General features: G+C 37.8%; 2 protein-coding genes across 10 annotated transcripts in view; one reads left to right on the top strand and one right to left on the bottom strand.

The window, feature by feature from the left end:
* The window catches only part of myo6a (myosin VIa), a 57,896-nt gene extending 56,298 nt beyond the window's left edge, over positions 1 to 1,598 (top strand). For 5 of the 9 annotated variants that reach the window (XM_081379362.1, XM_081379365.1, XM_081379368.1 and 2 more), the window contains one exon: positions 485 to 1,598. In XM_081379362.1, coding sequence (XP_081235488.1) covers positions 485 to 684 — 200 coding nt within the window. In that variant the 3' untranslated portion in view covers positions 685 to 1,598. The remainder of the gene's footprint in view (positions 1 to 484) is intronic. The other 4 variants (XM_081379366.1, XM_081379360.1, XM_081379361.1 and 1 more) reach the window with 1 other exon arrangement.
* A 1,737-nt stretch (positions 1,599 to 3,335) lies between these two features.
* On the bottom strand, positions 3,336 to 24,777 carry impg1a (interphotoreceptor matrix proteoglycan 1a; the record flags this gene model as incomplete). The annotated part of the gene is made up of 16 exons (XM_081378990.1): positions 3,336 to 3,375; positions 6,695 to 6,880; positions 7,450 to 7,660; positions 7,808 to 8,027; positions 8,735 to 9,486; positions 9,899 to 11,921; positions 14,956 to 15,017; positions 15,869 to 16,047; positions 16,426 to 16,484; positions 17,005 to 17,154; positions 20,009 to 20,121; positions 20,205 to 20,251; positions 20,364 to 20,395; positions 21,473 to 21,639; positions 23,672 to 23,884; positions 24,681 to 24,777. 16 exons carry the CDS (start codon positions 24,775 to 24,777, stop codon positions 3,336 to 3,338), a joined length of 4,551 nt encoding a protein of 1,516 aa, XP_081235116.1.
* Between the last annotated feature and the right edge of the window lie 1,734 nt (positions 24,778 to 26,511).

Raw genomic sequence — 26,511 nt, forward strand, 5'->3', positions numbered from 1 at the left:
CAGTTTGTTTACTACTTACTATTTACCTGAGCATTCAGTATTGTGCAATATAGCATACAGAAGGTGAGGGACATGTTGGGGGAAAGAAGTGCTGCATTTTATCATTTAAACGTGACTTTTCATGAAAATTCTATAATCCAAGATGGCCGCCACCATATGACGTCATAATATGCAAATTAGATGGGAAAATGTAATCCCTACATAAACTTTGGGTCATCCTTAATATTTCTCTAATTTACAGAAAGTCTCTATCTTTTATCACTTTTAAGATATAGCCTTTTAAAATTAAGATGTCAAAATCGAACGTTTTAGGAAAAAACCTCTGGCGCCTAAAGGGTTAAACAAACAAAAACAAAAAAGTTACATAGTGTACCTTTAATATTAGCCCAAAAAAAAGGATCTACTTTCTCTGCATCGACCAAAAGTTCAATATCGCTTCAGTCCTTGTTCAGTTCAAACGCAGTGTCTGTTTGTGTGTTGATAGGTAAGGATGATATGGAGATGTGCGAGTTGAGTCTGGAGGAGACCGGTTTGACACGGAAGCGCGGCGCTGAGATTCTGCCTCGCCAGTTTGAGGAGATCTGGGAGCGCTGCGGAGGAGTCCAGTACCTCAGAAGCGCCATCGAGAGCAGGCAGGCCCGACCCACATACGCCACCGCCATGCTGCAGAGCATGCTCAAATAAACACACACACACACACACACTCTTTAGTTTCATGAGGGACGGCTGCCAGCTCTTACATAACCAGCACTGACTTTCACTTATTTTTTTTATTCTTTTAATATTCTTTTTCGTTTATTTCGTTTTGTTCTTCTTTTTAGTTGCCGTTTCATTTGTTGTTTTTATTTGAGTTTCTGGTGTGTTGAATCATCTCATTGATCTTTTAATTACTGTTCTTGACAGTGTAATTGCCTCTAATCTGCCTCTTATTATAATTTACTTAATGTAATATTTTGGTATGATATATGATCAGTAATGCATAAATACTTCACTGGGAGGGTTCCTGTAGAGAAGTTCAACAAGTGTGTCTTTTCCTAACGTTTAAATCAGTCTCGCATTGAAATAAAGCTCCTCTTTGACTTGCAGATGTAAATACTGATATTGTTCAGCACTTTACTCTATTTTGAGTTTTGTTTTTCACTGTGAGTTTAACTGCTTGCAAAAAGTATTTACGAAAGCTACAAAACAGTAAATACAATAACTCTGGTAAGTAACGACCACTAAATTATGACTTTTGAATGGAAAATGTTTAATAAAAGAATAATGATTTTAATAATAGAATTTAGTCATTCTTGTGATATTGTTATTTCCCCTAATTTTGTAACACTATAATTTAGCAAATTATGCAATAAGATAGACAAAGCACAGTCTGTAATTGTGATATCTGACCAAATATGTATAAGAGCAATATGCAAATGAGATTTATTTCTATAAACAAAATGAAGATTTGTATCATCAAACTAAACAAGGTACTGGTGTAGGCATGATCTGTCCAGCTAAATAAAATTGTCTGTTTTCTTCCAACAAATACAGTGATTTTATATAGATATAAACCAGCAAAATTCATGTAAAAAAAATAAACCACAACTGTACAATAGAGTTATGAGAACCTCATTTCAGGGATTCCCTCTTCTTTAACATTTGACATTACAATTACAATGGAAATATCTATCTAGATAGATAGATAGATAGATAGATAGATAGATAGATAGACAGACAGACAGACAGACAGACAGACAGACAGACAGACAGACAGACAGACAGACAGACAGATAGATAGATAGATAGACAGACAGACAGACAGACAGACAGATAGACAGACAGATAGACATTTAACCATTTAATTTCTTTGGAAACATTTTACAAAATTGGTAATTTTTTTTGTATCACACTTTATTTTATGTTTGGTGCTATTTAACATTCAATCAAATAATGTTTGCAACAAAGTTCTCTTCTCAAGACAACCATTCTAAAAGACAAAAAAATGTATATAATTTATAATTATTAAACATCAAAACAATTATGTTCCAAACTATGAGAACATTTTAACAGTGTATTCTTTATGATCATACAAGAAAAATTTCCTCATTGTGAGAAAACCCTTAATCATTTCTGCCTTGTGAAAACATTCTACCTGAAGTCCAGTTGCGTTTCTTAACGTTCTCATGAGAACGACATGTGACATATTAACCAATAGCATCTCAACTTGGCTATCCATCTGTTCAGGATGTTTGGCCACTCATTCTACTATCTTCATGAGCTGTGGGATCATGGGAACATCATTTAATGGCTGGACAAGCACCATTGGAAGACAGCATGACACGTCCCACTTCTGGTAAAAGAGAAACAAGTCATTTTGCATTGATGTTGTGCAATAGATAAAAAGAAAAAAAAGAAAAAAAAATATGTAGGATGTACTTTCATCATTATATGCTTATCTTATAAAAGTTAAGTAATCTAATATCCATTAAAAATATTAAAATGACTTAGTTTTAGGCCCTGTTTACACCTGGTATTAAGATGCGTTTTGGTCGATCGGATCACAAGTGGACGACACTAAATACAGTGGCCTGTTGCACAAAGCTAGTTGAACAAACTCTGAGTTTCAGAGCAGGTTTAGAGTTGACAAATCCAGGTTTAGATCAGGTTCAACTGGCTCACAACGCTCGGTATAAATGTTCTCTGTCAACTCGGGTTTTGAAGCAGAATGCATGATGTGAGTCAAAGAAATAGGCCTAATAATTTATATTGTTTCACAAAGAGCTCAAAAGAATACACATAAGCTCAATCTGTTTAAAAGCTGTATATATAATACATGTATTATATTTATTTTAATTTAAAAGCAAAGTTTAATATTGTCAATTAATATTATATGAATTATGCATAATTATAATTATATCAATATAATAAACAATTTAATTGCTTTATTGCATCTTAACTCACAACTGATTGGTCTAACCCAGAATAAATCCATGTAGCACAAGTTCCCATAGCAATGAAACCCGCTAAAGAAACAATCCACCTCCTTGAGCCCGAAAAACCAGAGTTTGCTCAAACTAATCTTGAGCTTACCTTGGAAGCGACTGAAACCGGCTTTGTGCAACAGGCCACAGGTGTAAACAGGACCATATTGTTAAATTGGATTCAATTGTGCTGAAGTACAGTCCAGCTAGTAACCCCACAACATTGTAGTCTTGATTTAATAACCTGCAACATGACATTAAGCTAGACCTGGTCTAAAAGTTTGGGATTTGATTTGAACAACCACAAAACAAGGTGATATGAGATCTGATCTTACCTCAGGGACAGTATTATAATGTGGAGATCATCTGTGATTAACTCGTCAGGCCTGGTATGGTGGTCTTGTCTCGGCCTCTGTAAAACAGGACAACACACGCAACAATATGAAGCTCAAGTTTCAAAAGGCAAAGAAAGACATCAATATCAGCTGAAGGGAAAAAGAAAATGTCATATCCCAAGGACAAATTCACAGGTGTAAGGCATCACAATTTCTGTAAAAAAGACACATTAGTAAAAGTTTCTTATGGACAACACAGGCTGTTGTTTTAGAACATTCTGGAAATCATTTCATTTGGATTCCTTGGGTAAAGTCCTGTTTTATGGGAAAAGTGTTTGCAAATATTTTCTATTAAATTATAACTACAACAAAAAAGAGGTTTAATTAGAAAGTGCTTGCAAGGCAGCAAAAAAGTAACTGTTTTACGAATTGCCAATTCTGTACAAAAATGTACAAATTAAAATGTAAGCATGAAGCTCTACCTCTAACATTAACTCTAATACAAGTGTATGAATGACATTGTACAAATTCATCACAGTATGTTTTATTTTGCCAATGCGTAAATTAGTAACAGGACCGATTGTCATGAGGGTGTGTTGAATTTCAGTGAATTTCAATTTTTAAACATCTAACATTGTAAATTTAAGATTTTCAAACATAAAAATAAAGTAATTTATCAGTGAATAAAAACCAAAAATAGCCCACTTAGAGCTGAAAATGTGTGTAAAAGTTTTAAATGGAATTTGGTGGTTATATAATTGTGGAATATTTTGGAGAAGAAACCGCAATGGGAAATTTCAATACGGTTCTGCCTTGCAATCACTAATTCGATGTTCATACTCTTTAGTTTTGGTTAACATGAGGATGTGAAAACCACATGTGTCCTAATCAGAAAAGATGCCTGCGGTTCAGCCCACTGTTGGAAGATGCAACTGGAAGCATATACACTCACAAGCCACTTTATTAGGTACATCTTGCTAGTACCAGTACCAATTCTTCATGGCACAGATTCAAAAGGTGCTGGAAACATTCCTCAGAGAACCTGTGTGATGATAGCATCACAGTCGCTGCAGATTTGTCGCCTGCACATCCATGATGTGAATCTCCTGTTCCTCCACATCCCAAATCTGCTCTACTGGATTGAGATCTGGTGAATGTGGAGGCCGTTTGATTTTATTGAACTCATTGTCGTGATCAAGACACCGGTTTGAGATGATTTGAGCTTTGTGACATTGTGCGTTATCCTGCTGGAAGTAGCCATCAAAAGATGAACACTGTGGTCATAATGGGATGCACATGATCCGCAACAATACTCGGGTAGACTGTGGCATTTAAATGATGCTCAGTTGGTACTAAGTGTGCCAAGAAAATAATCCACACACCATTACACCACCATCAGCCTGAACCACTGACACAAGGCAGGATGGATCCATGCTTACATGTTGTTCACACCAAATTCTGACCCAACCATCTTAATGTCACCGCAGAAATCCAGACTCATCAGACCAGGTAAAGTTTTTCCAATCTTTTGTCCAGTTTTGGTGATCCCGTGTGAATTGTAGCTTTAGTTTCCTGTTCTTTGCTGACAGGAGCGTCACCGGTGCGTCTTCTGCTGCTGCAGCTCATCTGCTAGAGAAGGTTTGAAGTTTTGTGTGTTCAGAGATGCTCTTCTGCACCTCGGTTGTAACGAGTGCTTATTTGTGTTACTGTTGCCTTTATATCAGCTCGAACCAGTCTGACTCTGACTGACCATTCTCCTCTGACCTCTGGCATCAACAAGGCATCTTTGCCCACTGGATATTTCCTCTTTGCCGGACCATTCTACGTAAACCCTCGAGAGGGTTGTGTGAGAAAATCCCAGTGGATCAGCAGTTTCTGAAATACTCAGAACAGCCTGTCTGGCACCAACAACCACGCCACATTCACATGCCAAGTCACTTAAATCACATTTATTCCCCAGCCATAGCCATATCACCCTGTAGCCCAAGACTGGTTGAGCAATGAAACTATCACGGTTGAGCCTGGTCAGCGCCTGGATTGGAGACCTCCTAGGAAAACTAGGTTGCTGCTGGAAGAGGGGTTAGAGAGGCCAGTAGGGGGCGCTGCTCACCCTGTGGTCTGTGTGGGTCCAAACACCCCAGTGTAGTGACGGGGACACTATACTGTAACAAGCACCGTCCTTCGGATGAGATGTTAAACCGAGGTCCTGACTCTCTGTGGTCATCAAAAATCCCATGGCACTTCTAATTCCCTCCATTGGCCTTTATCAGTCATGACCTCCTAATAATCTCCATCCTTTGAATTGGCTCGATCACTCTCTCTCCTCTCCACCTATAGCTGGTGTGTGGTGAGCGCACTGGTGCCGTTGTTCTGTGGCTGCCGTCGCATCATCCAAGCGGATGCTGCACATTCTTGGTGGTTGAGGAGAGACCCTTGAGGAGAGAATTTCCGACATGATTGTAAAGCGCTTTGGGTGTGCAATAGTACACATTAAAACGCTATATAAATGCCTCATTCATACACTCATGCATTCTAATACTCAGTTTGAACTTCAGCAGATCATCCTGACCATGTCTGCATGCCTAAATGCACTGAGTTACTGCCATGTGATTGACTGATTAGATATTTGCCTTAACGAGAAGTTGAAGAGGTGCATCTAATAAAGTGGCTGGTGAGTGTATATTGACTTCAGTAAATGGGATACTGCAATCAATTTATGCTGGACTTTAGTTTTTTAATTTTTCTTGAATATTTTTTACTTGTGGAGGCTCCAGTTGTTAATCCAGTTAGGCTGGAACAGAGACATCTGATTCTTCAGTCAATGAAAAGATACTATCCCAAAGATAAAAGGCACAGAATGAAACTAAGGAATGAGATGTATATGTAATGTATATCTAATGAGAGTTTAAAAGTGTGTTCATAAATGTGTTTAGAACAGAATCACATGAAGAATAGACTGGGAAGCAAGTAAAGATTTTATACATTTTATGCAAAGCAATTTTGTAAATAACTTATATTTCGAATTAACTGTGAATAGTTCGCTTAAGAAAGATATTATATTAGACACGTGTCAAATTAATTCATATGCTTTTTTCAGAGCAATATGCCATTAAAGGAATTTCTTTTCTTAGTTTGTAAAAACAGATGAAAATTGCGTTGGAACTGAACACATAACAGAATTTTTTGTTTGTTCTTACAAACTGAATAACTTGGGTACTGGACCTGGAACATTCCTGACATAAGAAATAAAGAATTTGCATTTGGTATGTTGCTTACATTTGTATTATCTATTTGTCTAGTCAAAATTTCAAAATTTGTCTTTGGTATCTTTGTTAACACAACAAATGATTTAACCGCAAAAAATTCAGAAAATCTGACGAAAAAAGACCTGCTTACACTAGAGTTAGTGTCTTTCTGGTCCGTACACATTTCCTGCACATAGATAACAAGAGAGAAATGATGGCATAAAGAAAGGCGAGCACCCCCACGAGGCACACTAGGGAAAGAAAGGGGTCTAGTGACACGGAGACCAGCTCTGCACATCTCTCCCCGATAAATTGCCAGAATTTACCTACAGGACATCTAAAAGGTTCAAGAGAGACAGTTAGAACATGTACAATGGAGGTTTTATTATTAAAGGGTTAGTTCACCCCAAAATAAATTCTGTAATTAATTACTCACCTTCATGTCGTTCCAAACCGTAAGACCTTCGCTCATCTTTGGAACACAAATTTAGATATTTTTAATGAAATCCGAGAGGTTTCTGAATCAGCAGCAACGTCATTGCAACTTTCAAGGCCCAGAAATATGTCAAGTCGGCATTCTGACGTAGAGGTAATTCATGACAGAAATTTCATTTTGGGGTGAACTAACCCTTTAAAGAGATCCTTCACAGCTATACAGCAGCATCCCTCTGCTTGCATTTTTAAAACATTTGAAGAAATTACCACAAAGCATAAGCAAAACTACTGGAGTGCTGGAAAAAATGTCCCACTATAAATGTATTAAACAAGTTAGCTAGCATAGAGTCAGAAACTTGATTTACTTAAGGTAAAAACGAGCATTTCATTCAATTCCGAAGCAGAATTGAGCTGAATTTAGATTGTAGAATTTAACTGTTTATATCTATATATGATTGTTCGCTGAGGTACCTGCAAGCGGCACCATGCCCTGGTACAATCTCACACTCTCCTCCATTGAGACAGAAATCAGGCTGGACCACACAGAGGCTCTGACATGGCAGTCCTTCCAGCGTTACATAGCCTGGGTCACATAAACATTGTGCTTCCTTTGTCCAGAGGTTCACCACGCACTTCGAAAACTCGTTGCAGGCAAGAAACTTGCAAGGGTCACCTTGATCAGCTAAAATGAAAGAACAAATTAGACTCATCTCAGTTGTATCAATTCTTTACCTTCTGTGAGAAATTCTGTCCATGTTTCTGCTTTCCAGACTGACTGATCCAGTTTGAAATCAATAGTAATGGATGCTTACAAAGGTAAGACTCTTACCTGGTTCTATGTCTAGGGAATGGCTGTCAATCTCTATGTCCAAACGCTGGGCTGCAGCATCACAAAACTCCTCCAAGACTTGCTGGACAGCCTGAGTAATGTTGTACGGCACAGACTTGGCAAATTTCACCTTGCTGTTGACCACCACACTTCCATTTCTGAAGTTAAGGATCTCTAACTGCTTAAAGCCTGTTAGGTTAGACTGTAGATATGGAAGTAGCTGTGCACAGAGGAGACAAAAGCATAATTTATGTATTTCACCCAACGCATTCTCATCCTTGGGGGTCATATACTGATGCTTTTGACATTTCGTCTACATCGAACGCACATGGCACACTTTAGCGTCAATATGAGACGCACAGAGCTTTGTTCGGTTATGGGTAGGTTTAGGTCTGGTGTAGGGTTAGGGTTAGATCGCTAGGAGGCGCCTTATGGCCCATTTCTATCTGCGTCTCATATTGACGCTAAAGGGTGCCATGTGCGTTCGATGTAGACGAAATGTCAAGAGCGTCAATATATGACGCCCTAGGATGAGAACGGGCTAGTTCACCATACAAAAATCACTGGACAATTACAGGAGTTAGCAGAAGGACCTTCTATTAACCTAAGTGATAACCTTGAAAAGAATAATACCATACTGCATAGTATAAACTGTATACCGCCTCATGTTCTTAAAAGAATTTATATAACGATAAACATTACAACAAAGCTGCAATGTGCTACATTATTGTGACAAGACCCATCTATGTTGCATGTTAGTTCAGCAAGTGGCGTCCTGTGGTCATCATGAACAGATAAAAAAAAAAAATGCCATAGTGATTTTGCTTAAATGAATCAAGAAAATAAAGAGTTGTATGTTCTCTCACTGTAAAATATCACTGCTCACCACAATCAACAGAAATCAACATCTGAAATAGCTGCACTTACCAGTTCAACAAATCTGTTTTCCAATGATCGGTATTCTGTAGAGCTCTTATCGAAAAGATCTTCAGAGAACATCATGTTTGTGACACGCAAACTGAAAAACACAATTAGTTCTTTGCCTTTGCTCGCAGTGGTCATTGATGGAGTTGTGAAGTACGTTAGTGATGGCACTTTTGTTGTCTCCAAGGGATATCCTTCATTTGGAAAAGAATATCCATTGTCATAACTCAAGAGGTCAATGGTCTCAGTACTTACTACATCTATTTGGTCTAACTCCGTGGCTAGGTCTCTTAAATTAGTAAATGGGTCCTCAGTTTCCACATTCGGCACTTCAGTACTTACTACATCTATTTGGTCTAACTCCGTGGCTAGGTCTTTTAAATTAGTAAATGGGTCCTTAGTTTCCACATTCGGCACTTCAGTACTTACTACATCTATTTGGTCTAACTCCGTGGCTAGGTCTCTTAAATTAGTAAATGGGTCCTCAGTTTCCACATTCGGCACTTTGTCATTTTCGGACTCTTTAAATACAACATCCTGGACAACAGTTGATTGTACATTTTCAGTTGGTGAATCATAATCCTTTTCCAAAGATGTCGGAGTAACGATCGATACATCTGTTAGGACTACTTCAAAAAGATCATGGTCTGCAGGTGCAGTTGTCAAAGGTGTATCAGTTGCAAGTATATCAATGGGCAGTGATGCATTTTCTTCCTCTTGTTCTCTAAGGACAACCTCTGTCTTAGTGTCTTCCTCTGGGAAATCAAAAATGACAGGTTAGAAATTACATGTAAAATGGAAAATAGTTATTTACGTGGATCAATATGACTGTCCTGCAATCTTAATTCTCCTATCCCCGATAGATGTAGCAGAAGACTTTCACCTAAAACAGCTCCTGTCACTTCTGCACTCAGGTATCTTTTCCTTCTTTAGTCTTTTATCCTTTCTTAACTTATATTTAAATCAAATTTAAATTAAAGACCCTGTAAAGTTCTGTAATCAGATCTGTTATTGGAAACTTGTTTGGATGTCTCCAGTGTTTCAGATGATGCCAAAACTTTGGCTCTTTGCCATACATATTCCCATGTGAACCTTTTCAAAGGTAATTCTAAAAATCTTTTTGCCAAACATTTTTATTGAGTAACACACATAGCATATCTCTCTCACCTATATCCGTGAGCTGTGGCTCCTCAGTATCTCCCACAACAGATGGTAAGTCTTCTTTCTTCGAATCTGATTCTGTGACCATTTCAGATAGAGATTCTGAGGCAGTTGATACAGTAGGTTGAACATCAGCCACTTCTGGTATTGTGGTGGTGTCCTCTATAACCATATCTGGTATCTCAAGAACTCCCTCAGTAACCTCAGTTTTGGGGTTTGGATCCTCAAGCCCAAAGTCTTCCACATATTCAGGTTTACCAATGTCCACTTCTGGTTTTGTGGTGGTGTCCTCTATAACCAAATCTGGTATCTCAAGAACTCCCTCAGTAACCTCAGTTTTGGAGTTTGGATCCTTAAGCCCAAAGTCTTCCACATATTCAGGTTTACCAATGTCCACTTCTGGTTTTGTGGTGGTGTCCTCTATAACCAAATCTGGTATCTCAAGAACTCCCTCAGTAACCTCAGTTTTGGGGTTTGGATCCTCAAGCCCAAAGTCTTCCACATATTCAGGTTTACCAATGTCCACTTCTGGTTTTGTGGTGGTGTCCTCTATAACCAAATCTGGTATCTCAAGAACTCCCTCAGTAACCTCAGTTTTGGAGTTTGGATCCTCAAGCCCAAAGTCTTCCACATATTCAGGTTTACCAATGTCCATTTCTGGTTGAACACGGTCAACTGGCACAAAGGGTAAATTATCACTTACAGGTTGGTAATAGTCATTGTTCTTAAGGTAAATTTCTGTCACAGAAATCTCTGGTGGTATAATCTTAATCATCTCTGAAGGAGGTTCTGTTGAACCTTCAGTAGGTTTGGGGACTTCACTTGCTATCTCCACATAAGGCTCTTCAGTTTTGATACCTTCCTCATATTCTAAGACATCAGAAGGCTTTGATTCATCAGCTTCTCTCTCAGGTTCCACCACCTCACCCTCTTCTTCAAGTTCTGTTAAACGAGGGTCCTCCTTGGGTTGTACTGCCTCAGTTCCTGGCTTCCTAGTTACCTGAACATCCTCCTCTTCTCTCACTTTAATCTCCTCGTCAGTTTTATGTTCCTCAACATCTTCTTCTGATTCTATAATGACCTCTGTTTCTTCCTCTAAAACGTTTCGCTCTAGTTCTGTCACTTCATCCTGTTTAGTTGATTTTCCAATCCAATCTTCTTCTGGTTCTGGTGCCGCAGTCGATCTCACAGGTTTTAATGTGCTATACTTTGTATGAGATTCTGTTACCATAGTCACTTCTTCAGGTCGGAATACCTGATCTTCTAAAACAACAGTATCTTCAATTACTCCCTGAGATCCAGTTACTTCTACAGTTTCTGTAGTCACAACCTTTATCTTGGGTAAATCAACCTCAGACTTAGTTTCTTCCACTGGTTCAGCCATCACCATTTTGGTATCTTCCTCCTTTAGTACAATTACTGTGTGAGGCACCTCTGGAATTTCATTAGAGTCTGTAACTTCAGTTATTGGATCAATTGGTTCAGTTGAAGGTTGTAGGGTGATGGTGAAGTCGGTTGTGACAGCCAACCTTGGTTGTTCAGACCCAGGACTTACGGTTGTAGCGGTGGTGAACAAAATGGGGGTGGTGGTTACTGGGTTAAACATGATGTCATCTTCTGGTATTGTGTTTAGCTTAAAGTCACTCTCGGGTGTAGGTTTCTCTGTAGTTCTAGGCTGTTCTCCACTCGACGGTAATGCTGAGATAGCAACTGAAGATGTTGGAGCCAGATTGTTGTCTTTATCAACAATAACAACTGGTTTGGTGTCATCGTCAGCAGGAGCTTCCTCTACTGGTGGAACCTTTATGAGCTCACCAGTTTCCCCTTTAATAGTTTCAAGCCGGTGTATAATGACTGCCTCATTCTCAGGTTCAACTGTTGATTTTGTTGTTGTGGCGCTGACTGTGTCTACAGTTGTGTGTAAAATGGTCTCCAAAACATTCTCATCGCCATCTGAGGAAAGATGAACTTCAACCTTGGTTTCTTTTGTTGGAAAACTGAGGTCACCATATGAATCTCGATCAGAGGACTGCAAATTAACAGATGTACAATTATGTTGTTGCATTTAAAGATATTATGCTAGTATTATACTCTGTAAAATAGTTAACTAAAAAAAACATGAAGCACCAAAGACTTAAAACAGCCCGTTCTGGTCCTGGTTGCCGATACAGCACTTCAGTCATGCTAAAACATATATACGCTAATGCATTCACATGTTGCTCTATATATTACTATTATTATTAGTTTACATGTAAAAAAATATATCTTCTAGCTGATGACACTTTTATTGTTTTAATAAAAAACTGTGTTTTTATATTTTTGGAGTGTCTATTTAAACCAAGTGCAAATAGCCCGCCTTGTTGGTGGTAGAGGCTATTTCCACTAACTCCGCCCACCATTGTCTGATTGAGCCAGACAAAACTACAAAAGAAATCCTGCTAATAATAGGATCAGTGGTGTGAGACTTAGGCGGGTGGCGTTAGAGGCATTCATTTTAAATACAAATTAAGAAAATATTCAAAAAGTGCTCAACGGATAATTCATAGTGGAAATAAAGTGTTTATTTGGTAGGTGTAGTGGAGGGCTTTAGGGATATCAATGTCCCAACAAGGCTGCAACAATAGCATCTATCACTGTTTACAATTAGAGTAAATAACATTTAACGTTTTCTGCAGTTAGTGCAAAGAAAATACTTTTTGTTGCTATTTACACTTATTTTACACTTATTACAAGTATTTACACTAAATGGCATCTATCACTTATTTGGTAACTGTTTTTTAAAACAATAAAGCATTTGAGGTTGCTCTATATTGTCAATATGGAAGGCGTTTCTGGTAAGGGTGTTGAGATTGATTGGGTGCCGATAGCTATCGGCCGATTAATAGCTTTATATAGTTTGATTGGTGGTCTCTATAAAGGCAGATCAGAAAACTTGCGAGACAATTTTTTATGCGCAGCTAAAATTGCTTCACTACATTCACCAGTGTATGTACCAGGTGTATGAAAAGGACATTTGCAATGTCTTTTTGCAGACAGCAGCGACATTGCAACCCTACAGCAATGACAGCAAGAAACTAGGGCTGTGCGATTTTAGTAAACTTCTTTCCTTCACAGCGGTGTGCTTTTGTTCCTCCCCAAAATCCAAATCACAGTTAAGAAGGCGGTTATAGCACACAAACCCAAGAATATTACTGAACTGGAGGCCATTGCTCATGAGGATGAGGATTGGGCTAAGATTCCTCAGAAACTCTGCCAGAAGCTGGTGTCTGGTTATAGCCTACATCTCATTTGCAGCAGGTCATGAAAGCAAAAGTGTGTTCTACTACTGAAGATGCTTGCCATGAAGAGGTTGAATAAATTTGAGACTGCAGAAGTAAAAAAGTTGCATTTTAAGTTGAAAATTGGGGAAACCACTTGAAACATTTGTTGTGTTGAGCTATTCCAATTACTGTTGTTTGATTTGTTCATTACAAACAACTGAAAGTCTGTAAATTTAGTCAATAAACCTGATTTGCACTGGGGGTTGAATAATTTCATTTACAACTGTATATTTAACACAGTGTAGATGATCCAGTGTTGTTTTACAATTTATTACTTTTGTTGATAAAGACTGTTCTGTTTCTTTATTTTTATTTATTTCACAGGAATGCTATATTTGTTAAGCTCTAAGTAACGTTTAAGAGAGGGAATGGAATGTGTTGCTTACCAATTAATAGAGTTGTCAATTCATGATACTTTCTCATCTCTTAAATTGTCCTATAAATGCATTGATGTTAAAGGGTTAGTTCACCCAAAAATGAAAATTCTGTCAGTAATTACTCACCCTCATGTTGTTCCAACCGCGTAAGACCTTCGTTCATCTTCGGAACACAAATTAAGATATTTTTTATTAAATCTGAGAGTTGTCTCACTCCTCCATAGGCTTTCAGAGGGACCGAAACTTGCTGGCCCAGAAAAGTTATTAAAGAGATCGTTAATATAGTCCAAGTGACTCCAGTGGCTCAATCTTAAGTTTATCAAGCGACGAGAATACTTTTTGTGCGCAAAAACAAACAAAAATAACGACTTTATTCCACTTTTCATTTCCTTCTCTCTGGGCCTCGTAGTGTTTTTGCGCTGCGCGTCTGTGTTGCACGTCATCATGCATCACACACATGACCCGCTTCGGCCAATTCAGAGCCATAGAGAGAGAGAGTTGCGACAACGGAAGTTCAAAATGCTTAGTTGTCACGTGATTCGTGTAGACCTCAGATAGTTCCAGGAAGTGCTTCGGAATCAACTAGCATCCTTTAAAACACAAGTTTATTTGATTCAGATGTACTGATAATATACAATCTTATTCTTTAAACGTCTTACCTTTTAAAAGTGCATCACAAACGGTCTGTTCTACCGCGCTGTTGTTACTTCCGGGAACTATTGAGAGGCTCTACGAGCCGCCATTGCTGTAAAAAAAGCGTTCCATTGTTGTCAATGGAGTTGTCGCAACTCTCTCTCTATATGGCTCTGGGCCAATTGTGAGCCTACGTGGTGACGTGTAACACAGACGCGCAGCGCAAAAACACTACGAGGCCCAGAGAGAAGGAAATGAATAGTGGAATAAAGTCGTTATTTTTGTTTGTTTTTGGGCACAAAAAGTATTCTCATCGCTTGATAAACTTAAGAGTGAGCCACTGGAGTCACTTGGACTATATTAACGATCTCTTTAATAACTTTTCTGGGCCAGCAAGTTTCGGTCCCTCTGAAAGCCTATGGAGGAGTGAGACAACTCTCAGATTTAATCAAAAATATCTTTTTAAAAGGTCTTACGCGGTTGGAACAACATGAGGGTGAGTAATTACTGACAGAATTTTCATTTTTGGGTGAACTAACCCTTTAAGAATAGTATTATTTATTTCAGTAATCGTATCGGCCAATACTGCTGCCATTGATCGGTGATCGGCCCCAAAAATCCTGATCGGAGCACGCTTAGTTTCAGGCATTTGTAAGTTGTGCCCCTTTATCCACGTTGACGATATAAAATGGTCTCTTGTACCTCATTATATTTATTATATGAGATTAGTCACCTCAGTTATTATGTCTTCAGAAACCTCAGTGACAGGCGTTCTGGTTGAAGGTTGGTCTTTGCCTGATGAGAGAAAATTTGTACACAACTTGTAAAAACTAATGAACTTGTGAAATATAATTAAACAAGGCTTTTTTATTTATTTAAATTGTACATAGAACTTCATTTGGTAACACTTCATTCAGTAATGAAGGACTAATGAGTAGTTCTGCATTAACACTTCAGCTACTACCATTAACTAATTAAGAAACAAGCTTAACTAATCAGTAAGTAATATAAAATTTAGGAGATTATTCCTTATTAGGTAATCAATAATTACTTAATAAGATTAGTTTCATTAATAACTATTAACTAACTGATAAATTATAAAGAACATTATCGTGTGTCTGAGACGTAATCAGTCATCATTTTTACCATGAAAATAGTCATAAAACACATCACTATTTACTCAAGTGTTACCTAGTCACTATGCAGGAACTACTAGTGATCTGGTCTGGACCATTATTTTAAAGTGGAAAACATCTTTTTCACTTTAAAATAATGGTCCAGATCACAAGTAGTCCTTGAAGAGTGACTAGGTAACACTTGAGTAAGTAGTGATGAATTTTATGACCACGTTGAAGGTAATTGCTAACGTCTCAGACACGATAATGTTGTGATTAGTAATTAATTAGTAATTCTTTATAAGTTGTCATAATTACTTATTAGTTCTTAATGATCCCAATCTCATTAAGTAACTATTGATTACCTAATAAGGAACTATCTTAGTCCTAAATTCGATATTACTTACTGATTAGTTAATAGTGGTAGCTGAAGTGTTAATGTAGAACTACTCATTAGTTCCTGCATAGTTACTTCTTAATGACGGACCATTATTCTAAAGTGTTACCGTACATTTTTATTTGTGCATGTACCTGTATCAAATGTCAGTGAATTAAGATCAAGAAGAGAGGTCTTTTTGCTCAGTGCTTTAACTATCATGTCCTTCAGACTTGGTCCTGTAGATGAAACAACTGTGCCAAGACTTTCATCAGCAATGCTTGGTACAATAGTCTCAAAAACAGCCGAGTAGACTGCAGATATTCCTCCAGCCCTGGAGAAATGGAGGCAATATGCATTTACATTTATTTATGTAGCAGATGCAATTTTATCCAAGCAATAAATGGATAATACTAAAGGTGATTCTACACAGCACATTATATACAAATGTAACTTTTACCCCTCAGGCTCTTCCGCCTCGCTTGCATGTAGGAAAGGATACAAAGATGTAAAGTAAAATGCAACAGAGAAATCAGATATACACAAACACTTCCCTGGTGAAATATGAATAGCTAATGATGGAGATACAAACACAAATGTCAGTGTGAATGTCATCATTATTTTCACATTAGCAACAGACCTGGTCACTGCTGTTGAATTAAAGAAAGTGATGATGATTTTTTTTTTTTTTTTTTTTTTTTAGTACACCTACCTAATTCGTAACACGTGGACATCCATAAATCCAGGTAGGTCTTTGAAAACATGTTGCATCTGCAACAAACAGACAAGTGTACAGTTTAACATGTTGCAAAGGAAGCTTGTTTCCACAACTGAATAAAACATTAAAAAAAGGTAGTAGCGACTTCTCACAGTTCTGACTTTTTAGCTCACAATTGTGAGTTTACATCTAACAATTCTGAAAATTGGACTTATAACTTGCAATTGCGAGTTTATATCTCACAATGCTGAGGAAAAAAGTGAGAATTGTGAGATAAAAAGTCACAATTATCTTTTGTATTTTTTTTTTATTCCATGGCGGAAGCAAGATTCCATAGGTTGCCCATTATATACATTTAGGCAAATGTATAAACCAATAGGTAGGTAGCACAATCCATCATTTTCAAGACAGAATAGAAAGTCCTCCAACAGATTAACAAAACGTTACATTTCCTACAACCCCTTCTGTCCCTAGATCCCTCAGTCTAACCCTGGTGAAGCCTCTTAACCCGTTGAAGCTTTGATTCCTCAAAAACACTGAATGGTGGATCACTGTTTGGTCATTTTCACAAACCTGATCCTGAAGATGCTGTGACAGGTCACGATACTGAGGTGAATCGGCACTTCTCAGTATCTCTTGATACCCGTGGTCCACCAGTGTAACGCTGAACTCTATGACATGATGAACTGGCTGCTCTGGAACCACATTGTGAAGATCCAACTCCTGAAAATATAGCACAAGAACTATTAAACAAGTACTGCAACAATGTATAACCTGCATAATTCAGGCAACTTTACAGGTTAAATAACAAATATTTTAATTGAAGTATTCATGCAAGTGCTGAAAAGAGATACTTTGTCATACAGTAATAGCCCACATTGTAAATTGCCTTACCTAAAGTTAAAGAAGCTCAATTGTAGACCTGTAATTTCTTAATAAACGTCAAAGATTCATGATCCCAGCATTCTAAAATATTGCTCCAAAGTTATCAAAGGCAATCTTGTTCTCTACTCCGGATAAATATCTTGGTTTCTGGCAGATCTCTTTATATGCCAGTTGTGAGACACTGACCAACTTTATCATCGCAGTTGAGTATTTTTTAGGGCGAATTATCAATTATCAATGTGGTGGAAAGGCATAGGCGCAGGTAAAGAAGGGTCACAGAGTGCACATTCGGTCAAGTGCACAAACCATCACTGGAAGGGAGCCCTGTGTGTCTATATTATATTATATTATATTATATTATATTATATTATATTATATTATATTATATTATATTATATTATATTATATTATATTATATTATATTATTGCATTGTGGGATATGGAGCTGCCTCAGTCAAAGTCGAGGGGTTGAGGGTCTGTCCATATAAACTTTCCTTGTCCACTTGAAGTGGAACGCACTTCAAAATGGAGGATTGGTTTTCCCAAGGGTAAATACTCAGGGAAGATTGTGAGTGTATGGTTGCGTTTAACTCCACTTTTAGACATTTACTCACAAACATCCCTAAGCGCTTCCCCTCTGGGAATCCCCACCACCATTTTGAAGTTTTTAAAGTTTATTTGGACTAGGGCTGCACGTTTTCAAGTTTTTCATTAACCGTTAACCGAGGCCCTTAGCGGTTAATACTCGGTTAACCATAGTGTGCGCGCCGCAACCCCGAGATAGGCAAAATTTGCGGGTGGGACATGTCCCCACCACTATTTTCTAAGGTCGATATTGTCACCACTTTTGAAACATCTCGCGGCATGAATACCAATACAAATAAACAAAACATCTTCAGTTAACTAGCAGAGCATTCATTTCGTTCGTTTTTTTTTTTTTTTTAGGCGATCTAGCGCTGAAATGTTTTGTTTTTTAAATCAAGTGATCAAAGTGCTCGTTGCCGCTGCGATCGAGAAGGGGCTTGTAAAACGTGCTGAGGTATTATTAATTCGTGGCCACAACAATTCACCTGATACTGATAAATATTCACCAATTCACAAAAAAAAAGGAATAAAAAGCTGTAGTCGGCCTTCACTGAAGAGCTATCTTCACAGGGACGAAAAACAGTTTAATAATTATTATTAATTCGTGGCCACGAAATAATTCACCTGAATATTCACCAATTCACAAAATATAGGTCTTTAGCATTCACTAATTAATAGTATCAAACTGTTTTTGGCCACGTTAAATCAAAATGAGGGAGGGAAATAGTTCAACGTGTCCACGATTTATTAAAACGAGGGAACAAATAAGTCGTCGTAACAACTAATTATTTAGATCAGTGGACAGGGCGCATAAGAACAAACAGTGAGAGAGCCCCGGCCGCGCGCGCGCGCACTCTCACCGCCTTCAAACAACACGAGCGCTGTATTGCTCTCTCTCCCTCGCGCATATCAACACAGTAAAAGGTCGGAAGACCGATTGTGTTTTATAGATTAGTAGTTTGTTCATATAAAGTGTTTGATTAGCAAGTACATGTTTAGGAAATGCATAATACAAATTGTATGGGTTAATGTAACGGTAAACGGACTCTGCGGGTAAAACTGTTGTGATGAAACTGCGCATGCGCGGGGTAAAACTGCTGGTGTAAAGCTGTGGCTCTGCGGCTCTGCAGACAGATATTATTGTGCTGCGATCAGTGGCGCGGATACTGACTGACTATATTTGTTTCTGGCTCGCGCACAGCCTTCATTCTCGGACGCGCGCTTTCTTTGCCCGCTTCATATTAGAAAACTGGTCTAGCGGTCTCTGGCGGTGCAAAAATGTATTACAACTAAATTCAATGCACACCATTGACGCCACTTAACCGAGCAAAATGTTTCACTCGGTTACGCAATTTTTAACGGTTAATCGGTTAACCATGGACACCCCTAATTTGGACCGACTCTCAACCCCTTGATTTTGATCCGAGTAAATGAGTCCACTCAATATGTGCTCAGATCCATAGACCGCAATGCAACAGGATTGTGACCTCGCAACTCGCAGTGCTCGCACTTAATTTACCCAAGGGCGCTGGGTTCTGCCAGTAGTGGGTACTCATGCAACGCAAGCAATGATGTACATCCGAGTGAACAAGTCGGAGGGAAGTTAGCGAGGGTAGGGCATAAAAGCCAAGGTCTAAAAGCGGAACACAACTCAGCCATCCTGAAGACCCGAGCTGGATCAGGTGTGTTTAATTGGTGTTGAAGTTAAACTCTGTAAAATGATCCACCACCAGCACCCCTCATTTCCCACAGACAGTTGAGAAAGCAGTGTATACTGTGGATGTTGCTGCAGCTAGATCTGCACACAGTTCTGATGTGCGATGAAGCTACACCTAATATAGCTACAGGGTGAATCCTGCACAATTTATGTTGCAAATCCGTACTACCTTATCTGTCTTAGAAGTTAAGCTTAAGCTAAGGCTTATCGGCCTGGTGGTCATGGCCCACGGTCATGGACAGCAGAGCAAAGGCTGCTTATAAATAACATTGTGTAATGATTGAAATGCTGTCACGATATTTTTAAAGTGAATTTCTAGTAACCACTGCTTCCAGCTGTTTAACATGAAAATTAAGTATATGAAGTATGTTAGACAAATGTGCTCCAGACCTGTGAGGCAGTAGAGGTGACTGTTGTAGTGCGGACAGTAGTCGATACAGTAGTAGATTCAGCTGTGGGAACAAATTCATGTTCTGCTGCTTCAGTCAGGACTTCCTCTGAACCTGAACAACAGAAATTGAGCTTAGTTCAGCTTACCAAAATTATGAAAACTTCTCACTGAAGACCAAAAACAATTCAACTATACCTTCCATTTCTTGTGCTTGATCGGTTGCTGGCTCTTCACTTATATTTCTATAAAATTAAATTGAATATGTATCATGATATTAAAATAATCACAGTCCATAATTTTTGTTATAGATGACTTGGAGCTGTTTTCAGGATATGAAATGATATGCCGTCTCACCGTTCTAATTTGTCACTATTCTTATTCAACCTCTGTAAAGAAAAGGAAAATCATTACAGGAGAATTTTGATTAAACATAACATTTTTGGCCATTGACTAAAAACACTAGAAAAATGGTGACCTAAAAATTGCAACTTTTAAATTTACTGGATTCATTTAAGTAAAAAAAAAATGTTATATAGATTAATCGACCTAACTTTTATGGCTAGAAATAGCTCTTTAGGGTTATAATTTCAGGTTACCACTTTTTAAAGTGTACACAGCTAAAACTCTCCTAGGAGTTTATTTGGCTCCACGCTCAAGAGTGTTAAAGTGTTAAGATATGAGTGTTAAATAAACACTGAAGCAGTGTTAAAGTTAATGAGATAATTAAGTGATTAATTGAGTGATGATTGAGCATTATTGAAGACACCTAATGTTAACAAGCAGAATCACCAAAGGGGAAAATCACAATTTGTAGGTTACCATTATGGTAATCGGTGTTTGCTTTAGTTGAGCTCAAGACCTTTAAATTATCAACATTAGATTTAGTTTGGCTCTTGTTACTGAGGTGTAACAGCTAGATAATCAAAGAGAAAAGGTGATCTGGTGGTGTTGGTTGTGTTTTGACATAATTATCATTTGACCTGAATCACCAAACTCATATAGAGTTAGAATTATATTGCTGATTACAGCATCACTGTGATTCTACAGCATAAGATCAAGCTTTTTCAAAACTCAACCAACACTATCAGATCACCATTTCTCTTTGTTCATCTGGCTGTTATAACTCAGTTACAGCAGCCAAACAAAATCTAAAATTCAAAATTTAAGGGACAAAAGCCCAACTAAAACAAACACTGATCACTATAAAGGGGACTTAAAATTAAAATTTTCAATTTTTTAATTTAGATTCTGCTTGTTAACATCAGGTGTCTTCAATAATGGTCAATCATCACTCAAAATCACTTAATTATCTCACTAACTCTAACACTCTTCAGTGTTCATTTAACACTCATATTTTAACACTTTAACACTCTTGAGTGTGGAGCCAAATAAACTCCCAGGAGAGTTTATTTACATGACATCTTTTGACTATATAGTATTGTGTGCATTTTTGATTAGTTTACCCTGTAGACCATGTCTACGTGTTCCTGCGAATGGCTGAAATTCATGGCGAGATCTGAGATGCACAGGGAGTTGTGCTGGCATGTGTGGACCCATTTCTGGTACTCCGAGTTGCTGGGAATTCTGTCCAAAAAGATCCGGAAAGCCTCCCATACAGCCTCCTGGCAAACTGACAATGTCAATAAATTACAAAAAAGTGTTCAAATGATAAATTTCACAGCATATGTCCATTTTTCTGGATCTGTTTTGTATATTAAAATATATTCTTCTGTATTGCTGAATTGCAATCAAATATAAATCAAGACAACAGTTCAAATCAACAGAGGTGTTTCATTAGATGATTACTTATCTAATTTTGATTAATTATGCTTGATTATTCTCTGATATATCAGAGAATAATCAAGCATATTTTATCAAAATTAGATAAATTTGGACACACATATATATATGTATATATAGTGTACATTTTCTCTCAGCTTACTGGATATATTTGTCTAAATCTGAATGTATATACAAGTTATATAGTGGATATATAAAAGAGCTTTTTTAAATTTGAATTTAAATTCATATAATGTCTGACACACTTGTCTTGTGCTGTGTCCAAATTCGCATACTGTAAAATAGGTACTATATTTGTTTTGAAACTTGCTTTGTGACCGTTAAAAAAGTATGTACTATATACGATGAGTGTGTGTTGTGTAGTATGAATGAAAATCGGATGTACTACATCCGCCATTTTGTCACTGTCATGTGACCTACGGGCCACGGCGTCAGTTGTGTCGCTTCCCTGCCATTCACTCATGGGATAGTAAAGTGTCCATCGGATGCGCAATTCAGAATCTCTGCAGTAGTAAGTAATCCGGGTACTTTTCACCTGCTGTTTTATGAACATTATTAATTCAGACGCTCACATACTGTTTTCCGCCTACTATAGTTGGGGGTGGAAGTGAGCTGATGATCTCAGTCAGGTGTGTTAGATGACGGAGACATCCAAATGCTACATCCCAATTCAGAGGCTGCATCCTTCTTAGGCCGACTGCGTCACCGCGGCACGACAAAGGCTGTCCCAATTCGAAGGCTCCACCAAATGCGTCCTTCGTTTCCCGTGAAATAAAGGATAACACAGATGGATCCTTCGTGGCCTTGCCTACCCCAGAATTCATTTCACACCAGTGACAACAGAGTTTTTTGGAGAGAAATTGCCAAATTATACTTTTAAACGTAAGTATTGGGTTTCAACTTACTCAAATATCTAATGATACAAATGTAAAAAGAAAAAAGAATCGGTTTAAATCAGTTGACATATCTTACTAAGATGTGATTATATATAGTTAATGGACCATGGTGAACACATTTAGACAGTTTGTGAACTCTGTCAGACAGTTTAACATAACTTTCAGAAAAGTCTTGTACAAACGTTGCTGCTGCTCATCAACAGATAGCTGTCAAAGTTGTCATACAGTAGTCCATATTTGAGCTATTGAAAATTATTCTGGCAAAAGAGTCCTGGATCTTAAACTTTCTATACATATCACACCAAAGGATCCTCATAGACTTATGTTACATCAACCATACAGTATTAATTTTTTGATCTACTGAAAATATTTCTGGCCAAAGAGTCATCAAAAAGTAACTAACAATGTCTTCCCATAAACTACTTTAGATGTTACATCAACAAGAACGGTCCTCCGTAGGTTAGTCCAAACTTCGCAGCCTTCGAAGGATGCTGCCTCTGAATTGGTACACAGCCAAAATGTGCAGTGTTGGGAAGGAGGGGCTTCCAGGAATAGGGTTGATAGACACTGTACTAAACAAAACCATTGATGCATTTGAAAGGGTTAAAGGAATAGTTCACTTAAAAAATGAAAATTCTGTCATCATTTCCTCACCATCAAGTTGTTTCAAACTTGTATGAATTTCCATTTTCTGCTGAACACAAAGGAAGGTATTTTGAAGAATGTCGGTAACTAGACAGTTGATGGACCCCATTGACTTCCATTGTAGAAAAAAAAAGTCAGTGGGGTCCATCAACTGTTTGTTTTCCGACATTCTTCAAAATATCTTTCTTTGTGTTCAACAGAGGAAAGAAATTCATGCAGGTTTAAAACAACTTGAGGGTGGGGAAATAATGGCAGATTTTTTTCTAACCTTTAACCTTTCTAACAGGGAAGATGCTTATTGTACATAAGTTTAGGAGTTACCTCTCAGTGTGTAGAATGTTCGATGGCTGGCTAAGACCTCTCTCATTGTCTCCTGTGGACATACTTTCACCTCCGAGTGGAAGAAATCGGACCTCTTGACGCGATGCTTTTCCATTTCAAATATAGTTCTGACCCCTGAATTCTGCTTTGGTGCATTTTGGTTTGTTAAGCTGCTAGCATCAAGAGTCTCTAATGGGTTTAGCCTTCTTCTGTCTGAAATATATAGTAAGTTCAAAATAAAAGGTTAGTAACTTCATTGTAATTCAGCATATTTCTGCCAAAATATTCTTTAAAAAGTTGACATTTATCAGCTCTCAGCCCTCATGGACTTTCAATATACTTTTTCCCCAAAACTAAATATTCTGCAATGCTATGCTTTGTTTCTGCACTCATGTTTGAAGGACATTGATGGGTTTTTTTGTGTGTGTGCACACATGGCAAGCAAATTTACATTTTGAAAAATAAATCTGGAACTGTGCACTTCCATCCATATAAATTCTGCCATACACCTATTTAAATTCTGCAGAAACTTACTTTGAATTTGTCTTAGGCCATTTTTGCAACAATTTGTAAAAAGAAAATTTGTATATCATTTAGAAAAGCTAAAAGCAAAATCAAAACCAGTATATTTTAAAGCATGGCACATGACTACTTGTTGACATGTATCTAGTGAATATCTAGAGTTCACAAAACTTCATTGTTTGATGATCCAAATACAAAAAAACATCCTTAACACATTTGCCTCTGTAGTCATTTGTGTGGCTATATTTAAAACTTGAGACTGTTTCTTATAAAACACTTACCACAAATATGTTCTTTGTCAAAACAACATTTTGGTTGCACTCTACTACGCATTGAATACCATTTTGTTTCCTGGTTCGTCCAGTAATTTCAAATCACTTGAGTATCATAATAAGTGCCACCTCAAGTTTGACTATTACCAATTCACAAATTTATACCGAAAATTCCTTCCTCATTTACATCTTGTTGTAAAATTTGACTTTGTTACCTTGAATTCCTGTGACGGACAGTATAAAGAAGAAGAGTGTGAAGAGATGCCCACTTTTCAAAGACATGCTGACTTCAAGTCGTACATCTAACCCCATGCTGTATTAAGACAACCCGATACTTCAGGTGCTAAGTCCTTTTTCTTGGATATATCCGTCAGAAGCTGGAGAAGCCATTATGGTCCCTGAGACCTTGCTGTCAAGCACTGAGACCTAAAGATGGAAATGAAGAAACCTGGAAATTGAGATGGACTTTCAGTGTCTCAAAGAAAACACCACTGTGAATGTTAAAAGCAGAAAGAGAGAAAGCAGGCAGGGATATATGATAGAGATGCAGGATTGGTGTAGAGGCGTGACATTGTGTGACAGATTACAGTGAAGTAGTTAAAAAAGCAAGATCTGTTTCTGGAATAATCTGATTATCTGATGCTCAGACATAATCCTGCTTTACCCGTGGCCCGCCCACCTCATCCAATTACTGGCTTTTCCATTCAAGCGTCTGTCAGCTGCAGTGCCAGATCAATTGGGCAGCACCTCGTGAAGGAACAGTGTTCACCCCAGTGCTGCTGAACTCATGCGCGTGTGTGGAGACGAGGTGTACTTGCTTGGTTTAAAGAGGGTGTCCATTCTCAAAAATGGTTGTCCGTTCTTGGGATCACCTGTAATGGCCGTTTAAAGCCTTTTGAGTCTGACTGCTTTTGAACTATGACCCCTGTGATAGGGATAAGTGGAGGAAAGTTAGCAGTAATTACTGCTGATATTGACGGTCCAAAGGCTTGGTCTATAAATACCAAAGCCTTGGCATCAGAAGAATTGCATGCGGATTCACTGCTGTTTTTCTTTAATGTCAGTCCGCCTCACATCACATTTAATCAACTATGTTGTTTGTGTAAATGTGCACATTTGATCATGGTAGAATTGTCAGGCCAGTAAATGGTTTGTTTAACAGTTTGCATTGTTTTAGAAAAAAATCATTCATCATCAGAGGTGCAGACTTCCAGGAACACTTCAAATGACGACAGAGACGTTGCGTCATCAGATGCTGAGGATGTCAACGTGACTCCAGGGTTACACTGACTTTAATTGGCTCTGATGCTCATGTATTATAATAAATGAAGATGTATTAAAAAACTAGTGTGTAATCTACAGCCCTGTCAATGTCATAACACCAATAATTTATATAGCATAAAACTGAGTATATAAAACTACAGGTTCCTTGCAATTGTCTAACAAACAAACAATTTAATCTGTCTGTTGATTTAACCCTACTATGTAAACAGAATTCCTGATAAAGGGCTTTTGTAAAGAGGTCTGATCCGATTGAACTGTCTTGTTTTGATGACTGGAGAGCGGATCACTGTCTGGTGAATGCTTTATTGTTCAATCAGCTTGAGTGTCCTTCAAGTAAGATGCAATTGTGTGTAGTAGATCCACTATACCATTTAAGAAAATGGTAGACATTGTTTTTGAAAGAAGCCGATTCTTCTGTTCACTAATGCAGCCAGCAACAGTGAATTTTTAGGACAGTTTGAAATAACTTTTCTTATTTTTCCATTTTTATGATGCCAAACCCCATTTTCAGCAGCCATTAAATTATAGCCATATAATGCCATATATTCAGGTCAACCTGTACATGAAATTACTTTTTCAACTGGTTTACTTTGACATTAATTATGAACATGTTCCGTTAAAGTTTTACAAACACAAAGTGCCACTGTACAAATGTCTTTATTTTCAACACTATGCAAAATTGTGTGCTTCTGCCATCTCTCTTTAAAATAAATAACACTTGATTTCATATTTTGTGTGCATTCATACATTTTTAACCCTCTG

The sequence above is a fragment of the Scardinius erythrophthalmus genome (assembly GCF_964197995.2).
Source record: "Scardinius erythrophthalmus genome assembly, chromosome: 11".
NCBI classification, from domain to species: Eukaryota; Metazoa; Chordata; class Actinopteri; order Cypriniformes; family Leuciscidae; genus Scardinius; species Scardinius erythrophthalmus.